Source organism: Nothobranchius furzeri, chromosome 4, assembly GCF_043380555.1.
Source record: "Nothobranchius furzeri strain GRZ-AD chromosome 4, NfurGRZ-RIMD1, whole genome shotgun sequence".
Classification (NCBI taxonomy): domain Eukaryota; kingdom Metazoa; phylum Chordata; class Actinopteri; order Cyprinodontiformes; family Nothobranchiidae; genus Nothobranchius; species Nothobranchius furzeri.
The window spans coordinates 80,219,961-80,233,611 of NC_091744.1; the positions used below are offsets into that span (position 1 = coordinate 80,219,961).

The 13,651-nt window shown below is 42.7% G+C and overlaps 1 protein-coding gene across 14 annotated transcripts in view; it reads right to left on the reverse strand.

The window, feature by feature from the left end:
- The window catches only part of phf21ab (PHD finger protein 21Ab), a 53,715-nt gene extending 43,289 nt beyond the window's left edge, over window positions 1-10,426 (reverse strand). For 9 of the 14 annotated variants that reach the window (XR_011520371.1, XM_054733310.2, XM_054733309.2 and 6 more), the window contains exons 1-4: window positions 9,870-10,426; window positions 7,726-7,878; window positions 6,520-6,578; window positions 3,710-3,749 (exon numbers count right to left, since the gene is read on the reverse strand). Coding sequence is in view for 8 of the 14 variants with exons in the window: in XM_054733310.2 (XP_054589285.2) it covers window positions 3,710-3,749; window positions 6,520-6,578; window positions 7,726-7,757 (131 nt within the window). In the remaining 6 variants the exon portion in view is untranslated. Of the gene's footprint in view, window positions 1-3,709; window positions 3,750-3,859; window positions 3,895-6,519; window positions 7,879-9,144; window positions 9,843-9,869 lie in introns of those variants that run through there. The other 5 variants (XM_054733316.2, XM_054733314.2, XM_054733315.2 and 2 more) reach the window with 5 other exon arrangements.
- Window positions 10,427-13,651: the final 3,225 nt, after the last annotated feature.

Consider the following 13,651-nt stretch of genomic DNA (forward strand, 5'->3'; position numbering starts at 1 on the left):
TAAGGCATGCTCAATTCATTATCATTCTGATTACCTAGAAGCTGAAAATGTCTCTGACTGCATTCCTTGTATACCTAAGCAAGGATGTGTGGAATCAACCGGGCCAGGCTGGGGCCGACTGGAGCTATCCGGGCAGGGCCGACCAGGTACAGATGAGAACGGCCCATTAGGTTACTGAGTGAGTGAGTGAGTGAGTGAGTGAGTGAGTGAGTGAGTGAATGGATGGATGATCGGCTGATGCTGATATGTAAAAAATGGCATAATATCAGCCCGATATATCGTCTACCTTGGGCCAGAATCAAACAGGGTGAAGCTGGATTTAGCTTATCTGCTGCACAGAGATAGAGTCTTAGAGCCTTTGTTCCCAGAGCTTTGCTTCTTCTTAATTCTCAGTGCAGATAGGGGGCGTGTGCATTACTTGTATGTGTGCATGCATGTAGTTACATGTATGCGTGCGTGCGTGCGTGCGTGTGAGCCAAAGGTTTACTCATTGTTGGTCATTCACATGTGAGGTTATGACATGAAAGCATATATAGGTTTTATGGGTTTTACGAATGTGTAAATTGGTTGGGTTTTTAGAATTTAGAGATTTTAGTGCCGGCTGCTTCACAATGCTGTCTCGAATTTCCCCTCGGGGACTAATAAAGTTGTCTTGAGTCTTGAAAGTCAGCTTCCTTACGACCTCAAATGGGCCACAACTCTACAAACTTTTAAATCAAAACTGAAAACTTTAATGTATTTATCAGTCTTTAAATGAATGTTTATGCTCCACCTTCTGCACTGTAACTGCTCACCCTTTTACTTTCTCTTTTTATGTTATTCTTGCATCTAGGGCTGCAACAAACGATTATTTGGATAATCGATGAATCGGATGGGGTCTCGACACGATTAATCGATTAATCGGATTACATGGGGAAATTTTTAAAAACTGCTAGGGAAACGTTATTTCTCTCCTTCCTTCACTTTATTTAACACAACATTATTAGAAAACAGTTCAATAGCAGAAAAACAACATGCCATCACCTAAATTGTCTTATAAGGTGTATAGACAGAGACCCTAAGCTACATCTATCTGTGACCTAAAATGCTTGGTCCAAGTTAAACAGCTTAAGGGCAATTCTCATCTGTTTTGTTTGATCTCATCTGTTGACATTTATTTTAAATGTAATTAAACATAGGCTGTGAATTAATCAAAATTGATCACTATTTCCAAAAATGACTGAAAAAATACCAAATAAAACAAAAGTAAATGAATGCCATCCTCCTTGAGATGATGCCCGGGGCAACTGCCATAAAGTCACATCAAGAAATGCTGCTGATCATTCCAATGATCCCAAATAGACTCACATTAGGCCACATGAAAGCAACTGAACCCAAAAATATATTAACCAGTATATAACTGCACTCTCACACAACACGCCTGCAGCAACAGTTAGGACTCCTCCCTCCCTTTTAAAAGCGTTTTTGCTTCTGAGGACATTGTGGTTGTAAAACCACATGCTAGTAGTCTGGCCCCGGTGTGATCAACCAGTTTCTGCGGGAACGTGACGGCGGAACCAGGGCCAGATTAACACTTTGTTGTACCCTGGGCAACAATATTCAAGGGCTCCATCATCACGACCCAAGGATCACCATAATATGGTCACATACAGAATATTTTACTGTAATATGCAGTAAATATACTCAATACTTGAATGCCTGACATCACGTAACCCGCCCAGAGTAACCTTTGACCCACCTCGTGTGGACTGACCAATGAGGAGAGGGTCTTAACTTGAGGCCCTCTCTTCATTGGTCAGTCTGCATGAGACTGACTCTCAACTGACGTTCAGTCGTAGGCAGCGAAGCGTCTCTGTGCAGCGCAAAAGCCCGGGTGGACAGTTTGTTTAATGTAGGGTGACCATATTTCCATTTCCAAACAAGAGGACAGGGGATCTGTGCCTATGACGTCACACTATGGCAACGCCACACAAACCATGTTGGGACCCATTTTTTGTAAGAACTAAATTAATATCAGATTCTGCCAATAAAAGGGCTTTAAAACAATTCATATGTAAATATTTTGCATATTTAATGCAAAATCTAATTTTTCTGCTTTAGTGCTGCAACAAGGTTTTATTAATAATAAATTATTATACCTTTTGTTTTACTACAGCATTGGTAAGCTTCCTGTGCACAGATTATTAAGGATGCTTGTTTCAGCTGTGAGATTAGACGATAGGATCAATGAAAAAAATAAGTTGTCACACACTCCATGGAAACTTTCAGAGAATCCACAAATAGTGGCTTTCAAATGGTTTTGTTACTTTTTGCAAGTTTATAAAAGAAGCAGATGAGACAGCATGTCTGATAATTTAGTTTTTCATCTGATAAAATTAGAACATGTCAGTAATGCCTGAGGGGCTTTTATAAACACCATACAACTAACACTCCTGGAGAGGGCATGAATTACACAGAGGCTTCTGGGGAGCCCAGTTAGGGGGGGGGGGGCATTTTGCCTTGGCCCCCAAAATGTCTTGAAACGGCCCTGGGTGTGTGACTGAGTTTTGAAGGTGATCTGAATTGTATCAGATGTATAAATATGACATGTGTATAACTTATTGTTTTTAACTGGTAAAAACGTGTAGTGGAGATAAATCTACCTACATTTGACTTTTCAACACTTTGTTTTGTTTTCTATTTTTTATTTAACTATTTTCCTGTCCTGTCTGTCTCTCATCTTCCTGCATCTCCTCTTAATTCTCCAGAAAATCTGTTGCCTGGATTCTTACCTTTTCACCTCATCAGTTACTTTTGAGCAGATCAAAGGGATCTCCTGACCGAAAAGCTCAGAGCGCGTTTTCGATGCTGCGTGAGGTGACATCACCGCAGCGCAGGTGATGAGCTCCGCAGTAGCGAGCTTCAGGCACAAATAAGACAGAAAATAGAGAACATGTGCGGACATGAACGATCGTGTGCTAATTATAGTTTTTTGGTTGCGCCACTTTGAGAATGGACCGTGCGCTGGAAGCAGCTGCCTGGATCGCTGCGCAACAATGCGGAACCGGTTCGCAGCAGCGCAAGTCTGCCGGCTCTCCCTCGCGCTGATCTGCCGGTACCGGCTCTCCCTCGCGCTGATCTGCGGCTCTCCCTCGCGCTGATCTGCCGGTACCGGCTCTCCCTCGCGCTGATCTGCCGGTACCGGCTCTCCCTCGCGCTGATCTGCCGGTACCGGCTCTCCCTCGCGCTGATCTGCCGGTACCGGCTCTCCCTCGCGCTGATCTGCGGCTCTCCCTTGCGCTGATCTGCCGGCTCTCCCTTGCGCTGATCTGCCGGCTCTCCCTCGCGCTGATCTGCCGGCTCTCCCTCGCGCTGATCTGACTTGCTCTGGTCTGCGCGCAAAGGCGGGCGGGAAGGGGGGGCGCTTTTGGAAGAGTTGTGCGACACAACGAATCGATGATGCAATTCGTTGCCAACGCTTTTAGTAATCGATTTTCATCGAATTTATCGATTCGTTGTTGCAGCCCTACTTGCATCTAATTATATTTGTGTCTTTTAAATTTGATTTTATAATCAGCTGTTTTATGTTGTCACATTGATTTTAATGTTTTATGTTCCGGCTCCTGGAAAGCACATTGACTTTCTTCTGTGTCTGACATGTGCTGTACAAATAAAGCTGCCTAGTCTGGAATCTGGAACATATTCTGACCAAAAGAAAAACAAGACTCACCACCTGGCTGTAGGACTGGTCACCACCCCGCTGTGCTGCCCTGTAAAAACACAAGCACACACCATTTAAAGCTAACATCTCTGGAAGTCCCGGTGGAAGAAGCATTACATTACAATTGAGACGCTTCTCCAGTGTGTGCGCTCCTCATACCTGCAGGTATTCACTACCTAGGCAACACTTCACTTCTATGAATGAACGAAAACAGGAAAAAGAAATCAGCAATAGGAAAGAAGGAAGAAATACTATTTCCAGTTTTATATTTTCCTCTTTAGTTCATAACGGCTGAGATTTGTACTCGTGGAGAAAAATCAGGAAAAAACATTATTGTATACATCAGTGTCACCTACTAGGCAATTGTATCAACAATACACATAGCAACTTCTGATCAATCCATATCAATTTCAGATTTTAAATAATGTATTGATGTAAACCACACCCACTAATTTCCAAATAATAAATAGGAGGTGCATTCATCTGTGTATCTCCTTTGATCCGAATTAGTGATATTTTCAGCACCAGAACAATGAAGCAAAGAAACAGACTCCTGAGTTTGTTAGTAATTTTATTCATTAGGTGCATCTGACCTGTTCTATTTTTCTCTGAAATGAGATCAAATCAGTGCTTCTATGGGTTGTCTCCTCTCTGCACTGCAAATATTTACTTTATTATAATGTTCACTGTAATGCATCTTGATGTTCTTAACAAATTAATTAAATCAAAGATATTGGTCAATAATGCCAAAAATGTAAATTTGTGTTTCAGTCATTTTTATACTGGCTTAAAAATACTTCATTAAGTCTACTAAGCAGGGGTGTAGAACGTGTTTAATAGGGCCAGCCCAGTAATGATCTTGGACCAAAATAAAGGGGGCAGAAAGCCAAATACAGGGGGCAAAAGGAGATGTTTTTCCAGACGCCAAGAAAAATGAAAGGCCAACCCCCCCCCCCCCCCCCCCCCCCCCCCGCTGCAAAGTGTGTCACTGAGAGTTTAAAACAAAAATTATTCTTGTGCAAATATTGGTGTATTCACCTTTAAAACTAGTTATTAAAATGCAGCAGTTGCTGGATTGGTGCAGTTCAAAGTGGAGTGCATAAAATAAAACAATATTAACATAAAAGTGAGACGTGTCATAATTTCAATAAAAGCAAATGAAAAATGAGGAATACTAAGAACACAATAGGTTAGACTGTGGCGATAATGTGGTGTAATCGTGTCCTTATATGGGGGCGGTCACTGCGCTGCTGCGAACTTACGGATATCTTGGACATAACTTGCTTTTACTGCGATCGAAGCCGCGCTCATTAAGTTTTTACTAACAAGCTGCTCCTACAGGTGTCTGTCCTCCATAGTCCCCATGCAGTCTCTGGTGATCTGAGCTCCAGCTCTAATGGAGAAGCTCACCAAGCGCTGCAGCACTCAAGTTTGCTGTCTCAGTTGATTTAGTTCAAAAAGCAAATCTTACGGCTCGTGTTTACTTTCACTTTCAATAGTTTCCGGCCGGAGCTCGGCAGTTACTCCCCACGTCATCGTGACACCTCCGAACAAACATTGTCTCGACAGCAACGTGGTGTCCACGGCCAAAACATATATCACCTTACATATACAAGCGCATGTACACACACTCACACATGGTGCTCGCATAAGTGTGGACTTGGGCATTTTCAACACGCCTTAAGGCTGTGGTTGGCACTTAATGCACTGTGATTTATTATGGTAAATAACCTGTATTTGATATAGCGCCTTCTAGAGTCCAGGAACCCCACCAGGGACTTTACAACACAGTCATTCACCCATTCACACACTGGTGGGGATGAGCTACGATGTAGCCACAGCTGTCCTGGGGCACACTGACAGAGGCGAGGCTGCCGAGCACAGGCGCCACCGGTCCCTCCGACCACCACCAGCAGGCAAGGTGGGTTATAAATAAAGCTTTGATTGATTGATTGATTGATTAAAAGTATTGCCCAAGGACAAAACGACAGTGACAAACTGAGCGGGGCTTGAACCTGCAACCTTCCGATTACAGGGCGAGCACTTAACTCCTGTGCCACAGTCTTAATCACAAGTAAGTGAAACAACGTTGATTTTATATTTCCTCATCAGGTTGACGCAGTGACAGCTTGCTCTTGTTGTTTTGTTGTGTGTCGTTTTTCTGCAGGTCTAGAAGCAGACTCTTGTTCATCATTGATTGTTTATTTTTGTGGGTTAGGGTTGCAAAGTCTCCCTAAGCCAGACAGGCCACGGGGAAGAAAATGGTATCAGTGTATTTGAGTTGTTGTGAAAAGCTTTATAAACCTTACGTATTATTATTATTAAAAATGGTCGCGGTCGGATGGCTAAATATCTTTACTTCTTAATGGGGCAATGGCAGTGCTGTTGACAAATTTACAGGAAGCGGCGTTCTAACCAATCACAAGCTTGTGGTCTCCTTTGACAGATTGTTAAAAATATGGGCATGTCTCAGTCACCCTCTGTGAGCCCGACAGAGAGCCCTTGCGCTGACGCATAAAGGCGTTGCATGTCTCCGCACCAACACAGACGGAGAAGTTTAAGTCAGGCTTAACAAAAGAGGGGGATGCAGCATTTGTGAAATTTAAGCCCATGAGGTAGCATGTAAAGTAGTGATGGTACAAATAAAGCAAGGCTTTGAGGCATGTATCAAGCAGGAAGGGGTGGGTCCATGCAGCCCTGCGAGGTTTGCTTCCTTTCAAGGAAAACCATGTGACAGATAAAAAAAACAAGGCCTCGTTTCACCTGGATCATGGTTCTTTTTCTGTGTTCCTTTTCAAAATAAAAGCAGCCAAACTCACTGTGCTTTGTGGGTTGTTTTGTTTGGTCCTTGTGTCCATCAGAGTTTGAAGTGGTTGAGCTTGTAGAAAAAGCAGATTTACTTCCATCAGCAGTGTTGGGAGTAACGCGGTACAAAAGTAATTAATTTCTGTAATGCATTACTTTTTGCTGTAATGTGGTAATGTAAGGCATTACAGGGAAAGAAAATGATAATATTTATTCGGTACAATTGTCAGTAACGCGGTAATTACAATGCATTTTAAAACCCAGAATCAAGACGTGGGTTTCCTAAAAATTCTAATTGCGGGAAACCTGAAAAAAGATCCAGTATCTGCATATATGACGTCATTTATGGACTCAGCTTTGCGGGCGTTCTATGAGCAGAGAGGACGCGGCGGTAATGGCTCAAATACTCCAGCTGCGTCCTGCGCGTGGCCGCTGTTACATTCACAAAATCGCTCCACCAAAACAAAGTCATTCGTTTGCGATCGTTTATATCAGCCCATATTCTCTGGTACTTCATGTACTTTTCAACTGAGTTCATAATCTGTGCCCCGGTGATTTCAGCTCATTGCTGCTGGTTCGGTAGATCCCTTTGGCTGATTAGTTAGAAAGTAGGAAATCTAGAAAACAGTTTTTCTGGAAGACGGAGAAAACATGCAGCATGAAAGAAGGTTAGAGAGAGAAAGGGCAGGAAATTATTCACATAAAACCAAGAAAAAAAGTAGGTAGATTTATCCCCAATACACATTTTTACCAGTGAAAAGCAATAATATATAAGCATTTAATATTTATACATGTGATAGAATCAGATCACCCCAGAAGTCAGTCCCGCATCCAGGGCCGTATAAAGGCATTTGAGGACCAAGGCAAATATAGGCTTGGAGCCCCCACTACCTCACTCCCTGCTCAGTTAATATAAGATGGCAGCATGTTGAGAGTACAGATTGTTGTTGCTTTTATTTAATAAACAATAATTTTAAAGCACTGTTTTTATATCTGACTGTTTTTAACAGCAATCCTAGCTCAGACACCACATCACTTTCCACATATATGTCATGAGCTCACTGAGCGTCAGATTACCAGATTCATACTGAAGTTGTTTTGGTGAAAGTAACTTAAAGTAATGCAAAAGCAGTGTAATGCCTTACATTTTAAAATCAGTAATACTGTAATGTAATGAATTACTTTAAAATGAGGGTAACAAGTAATAAATAATGCATTACAGTTTTGAAGCAACTTGCCCAACACTGTCCATCAGGAGCTACTTTAGGGCCAGAGGTTTAGAAGAGCTGAGCACTTCAGGGGTGTCGAATGCCCCTCTGCTTGGTGGTAGAGCATGCAGGGACTGGGGTTCACTTTAAAGATTATTCAGCACCCTGAAAAATGACAGAAAACACCTTTGCTGGCCATGCATTCCAAAGGTCAGTGTAAAATGCCGATCCCTGACACTCCACCTAATGTGTTTTGTGTAACCCTTTAATTTGAAACCAAAATTATTTCCTTGAATTAATGACTAGCCTACATGATGCATGAGCATAACCCACAAATAGGTGCAAAGTAACAGCAGGTGGTGAGAATCATGGTTATAAATAAAAAAGGACACTATTGTGATGAATCATACAATCTAGTTTATTTATAGTACAGGTTAGACTTGATGCATGCCATGCTTCAACTCCACCAGCAGATGTCACTACATAAAGATGAGTAAATGAAGCACTGAATGAAGTATTCAGTAGTGAACCTTTTGGTGAAACAATTGGCTGAAAAGCCTCATTGCTTCATCAGGCCATCAATAAAAAGGGAAAGCAGTGGGGGCATGACATGGAACCCTGCGGAACTCCAAACAACAGGATTGATGAGGGAAGTAAAGTAAATTACTGAACTGAATTAAGACAGTTGACTCGTTAGGGGGGATGAAGGTGTATGAAAAGTGTTAAATCAAACCAATCCCAGTTTTCCTGGTTAAACCAAACCAATCTCGGTTTTCCTGGTTAAAACAAGCAAATCACGGTTTTCCGGGTTAAATCAAACCAATCACAGTTTTCCTGGTTAAACCAAACAAAACCCGGTTTTCCTGGTTAAAACAAACCAATCCTGGTTTTCCTGGTTAACCCAAACCAATCCTGGTTTTCCTGGAAAATTACTTTTGTTATCTTGCTTGTTTAAAATATTAATGAGACTTTGAAACGTTGAAAACGTTTAGAATAAAGATGCAATAATTAAGTTGCTTTAGTGGTATGAAGAATACCTTTAATTTTCCCACTGAGGGACTAATAAAGGAATTTTTATTCTTATTCAGAGGAAAACAAACACGTTCCGTTAGATCCACTAAACGTGATGACCCGTCAAAAAAAACTGATTTTCTATTTTCAGATCAAAACAGAAGAAAAAAAACTCAGCTGTAAAAAAACAAAACGATGATAAAGTACAAATAAAGTTAAGATGCAAACCCGAACGCAGAACCCGGACCGGACCGAGCAGGAAGTGGGGACCTGCCGGAACCGGAGCTGACTTTTTTTTAACACAATTTAACTAACGGAGAAGAATCCGGTTCGCTGCGGTTCTTCTGATCAAGTTTGGCTTGGAGCGAAAGTCCCGAAGTCTGCGGGAACCGGGTCGGGATGCGGGCTGAGTGGACTCACTGGGTTAAGTTGTCAGATAAACTTCCATCAGCACCGCCTCGGCAGAGGCCCGAACCCCGTTAAAATGGAGGGTTGAGGCGGAGAAGTGCTTTAAACACTCTAAAGTGTTTGTGTGTCCTCCCGCTGAAACACACCGGACCCTCCGGTAACAGCCCCGGTGCCTCACGGCGGGCCTGCCCACGAACAATCGCCCGTTCAGCAAAGCTCCCCGTTGTTTGGTCGGTGTGAGTGTGTTGGAACGGGTCGTGAAAGCGACCGTCGCATCGCTCCTACCGAACACCGAGAACAAGTGGAGAACGTTAGCCGCTATGGCTAACCGTCCTGCTAGCTGCCCGGGCTAACGGCGCAAGCAGGCGGGTAACTTCCAGGAAAGAGCCGCCAGGAGCCTGCGGAAAGAGAACCGGAGGAGCAAAACACGGAGGACAGGAGGAAGGCGAAGAGCAGGAGCGGTCCCGACAGACGCCATCTTTTCAAAACAAACCCTGACAGAGCGCAGGCGTCGCTGGTCCAAGTTCTGTCGGCCCCTTGTCCTCCACAACTCCGAGAATAAGAACCACAGCAGCTAAACGCACGAAAACACACGGACAGACACCGGCCACCGGCTCACACACCTGCCCGCACACCTCCGCCGACACGCGGGTACGGGCGGTGAGCAGCAGCCGCCGGAACTTCCACAGCAGACTAAATTAAAGTTATGAAATTAAAAAAGCTCAATGTGCACTTACTCAGCAGCAGTCCTCCTCCAGATTAATTAAATATATATCCGCTGAAAGCCGATCCACGGCGGAATAACGGCACACCGACACACCGGCAGCCTCCTGCCCGCCGAGCTGCACTTTGTTCCGGAATTTTAGAAGAAGTTTTAGTAAAAAATGTGTAAAAACGGAGAAACTGAAGCTACAAAACAAGAAGAACTCTTCTTCAATCTCATTCAGCTCAGCCTCATCACAACGCAGATCCCTGCGCTCCCGAGCTGGAGGAAGGGGGGACGAAAACTACTTCTACCTCCGGTAAACGGTCGTTTTTACATCGTTAAGCGTTTTATATTTTCTTCCGCCTTCGGTAAAGTTGGTTAAATCGGTCCGATCAGTGAGGCGATGGGGGAAGAAAAGGTGTTCGAGAAGCGGACTAGTTTTTGTGTCGGTGCGGCGAATTTATTTCACTTTGCCTAAGGAACGGCGGTGCTGCGACTCCCATTGCCTAGGGAAAAAACCCGGATGTAAACTCAGTGAAACTCTACGGAGAGAAAGTAAGCACGCGCAACCTCCTCTCGCGCGCGCGTACACACACAATGGAGTTGTGGTGTCCTCAGCAGCGGACCGTCAGCTCTCAGACAGCCGATGTCGGACCTCCATATTGCTCGCAGCTGGAGGAGGATGGCAGGTAGCGTGACATCTTTTCTTCTGTATTTTTACCTGAATGGAGGACCAGGCCCAGGTGGAGTCATAATGCTCGGAGAGGCTTCTTCAGTTTGAGAAACTTGGTTCTCCTCATGAATCCACCAGGTGTTGTTCCTGAGTAGACCCCAGTTGACCCCAGGCATTTGGACATAGAGAAGCCTCCAGGTGTGGGTCTGATTATTTTTTTCCCTGGGAATGGCTAAAACCAAGACGCCATTAAAGGTTTCACCTCGACAAGAACAAAGTCAAAGAAACGGTACTCCATTTATAGAGGACCCTGGATGACACAACCTCCACCAACAGAAACAGGTAAAGTTTATCCAATAGAACATGGCTGACGTTTTTTCTTTCTAATTATAGGGGACATATGATGCTAATCTCACCTTCCCTTGGTCTATAAACTCCAAACATGAATAAACCCATCTATCTGTTTTCTGTCAGCAATATATATATATATATATAAACTTTATATTCATTTATTTTTATTTATTTTTTAAATCAGTCCATAAATGTAAAACCCATTTAAACTAAATAATTGAGTAAATAAATCATAATTTCAAATAAAGTACATAGGGGCAATGGTGGCACAGGAGTTAAGTGCTCGCCCCATAATGTTTCATTCAGAAACACATGAAACCAACCTCATGCCCTACTGATTTCATTCCTACTACCTTGTTAATCAGGATGTTTGACCAAATGGGCCCATGCGTTGTAGATTTTATTAATTTATCTCTACAATCTGGCTCTGTACCATCTGTTTTCAAACATGCAGTTATTGAACCCATCCTTTAAAAACCAAGTTTGGATTCATCTCAGCCTAAAAATTACAAACCCATTTCAAATGACCATTTATCTCTAAAATATTGGAAAAGGTTGTGGCAGATCAACTGATTACTTTTCTGGAACTACACAACAGTTTTGATAAATTCCAGTCTGGTTTTGGTAAAAAGCATTCAACAGAAACAGCTTTGCTTAAAGTTTCCAGTGACATCATGATGGCTGCAGACAACGGGGAATTCACAGTGTAGGAGCCAAATATGTTGTTTCCTTTTCTTTGGTCTCGATGTTTTAATTGATATGTGGACGTGTCATTGTTACTGGTCAGAATAAAGGTAGTGATGTCATTGTTGGCGTCAGGCACTATTCCGGAAGGGCAAACAGGTTTTTGACCGCTGTGGCGTGAAGACGTTTGAATGGGAAAGTAAGCGAATTACTCCTATCATTGTTTCACCTGGAATGCAATCAACATTAAACAAGAAGCAATATCATAACAATTCCACGCTTAAGGCTGTTTTTTTAAGTAATTTAATTAGTCAAAATCGGATCAACACAGAGCGTCAACCAGGTCCCGGTCTAGCAGCCTCAGAAGTTCGAGTAATGGACTTGACTTCTACACACAGTGTTAGTATTGTTAGATCTTTCTGCAGCTTTTGACACTGTTGATCACAGCACCTTAATTAACAGACTTGGTGACTCGGTGGGGAACTATGGAACTGTTCTAAACGGGTTTAGATCGTACCTTTCTAACAGAAGTTACAGTGTCTGTAGAAACCAAATCATGTCAGATTCTACCCATCTGTTCTGTGGGGTACCCCAAGGCTCTGTTTTGGGTCCACTGTTGTTTCTGCTGTACATACACCCTCTTGGACATACACTTGATTATTTTCATAATGCCTCTTATCACCTATATGCAGATGATATTCAGCTGTACTGCTCCTTTAAGGATTCTGAGTTCTATAAACTGTCTGAATTACTAGAGTGTCTATCAGCGATCACCAGCTGGCTAGAAGATAACTTCCGCCAGTTAAACTCTGAAAATACTTGATGTCTGATCATTGCCCCTGAGAGCACGGTTCCTCTGATTAGTCAACAACTTGGTCATTTATTGTCGGCCATCAAGTCAAACTTGAAGAATTTGGGTGTTTTTGACCAATCAGTGTCTCTTGAAGGCCACTCAAAACATTTGTCCGAAACTGTTTTTATCACTTAAGAAATATCTCCAAACTGCGGAGGTTGGTGTCAAAACATGAACTAGAAATGGTTATCCATGCCTTTATCTCCTCCCGTCTAGATTACTGTAACACACTCTTCACATGTTTTAACAAAAAAGCCCTTGACCACCTTCAGTTGGTCCAGAAATCTGCAGCGAGGCTCCTAACTGGAGCAAACAGAAGAGCACACATCACTCCTATTCTAATGTCTCTGCACTGGTTACCCGTTAACTTTAGATTTCATTTTAGAATCCTGATTATAACTTTCAGGGCTCTACAAGGTCAAGCTCCTCGCTATATTACTGAAATGTTAAAGCCTTATGCTCCAACCCGAGCCCTCAGGTCCACCCACCAGAACCTTCTAGAAGTTCTAAAGACCAGATATAAAAGTCGAGGCGATCGCTCCTTCCAGACTGTTGCACCCCGACTCTGGAATGATCCTCCTTTATCCTTACGCAGCATTGACAGTCTGGACACTTTTAAAAAACAGCTATATACCCTTTTATTTAAAGCTGCTTTCACATAAATCTTTTATTTCCTTATTTTTAACTCAAAATTTTAATCTTTCATCTGTTTATGAAATTTTATAATTTTATTACTTTATTTTTTCTGATGTTAATCTGATTCTGTTTTGAGATCTTTATGATTTTATGACTTTGTGTTATTTTGTTTTGATCGATGTGAAGCACTTTGTGATTCTTTGTCTGTGATAAGTGCTATATAAATAAAATGTACTTACTTACTAATGGGAAGGTTCCAGGTTTGAGCCCCGCTCAGTCCGTTGCTGTCGTTGTGTCCTTGGGCAAGACACAACCCACCTTGCCTGCTGGTGGTGGTCGGAGGGACCGGTGGCGCCAGTCCTCGACAGGCTCGCCTGTGTCAGTGCGCCCCAGGGCAGCTGTGGCTACATCGTTGCTCATCCCCACCAGTCGGTGTCGGTGCTGCTCACCATTTTCAAGACAAAAGTATGAAACTTCATAGTTTTTGTGGATGCTTTTGTGATGGACAGCATCTGGTGAACTAAACTGAAATTCTAAAAAATAAATGTTTAAATAATATTTCAATTAATTAGAAAGCCTTTTTCTGGTGATCTACCATGTCCAATAAACATTGAAA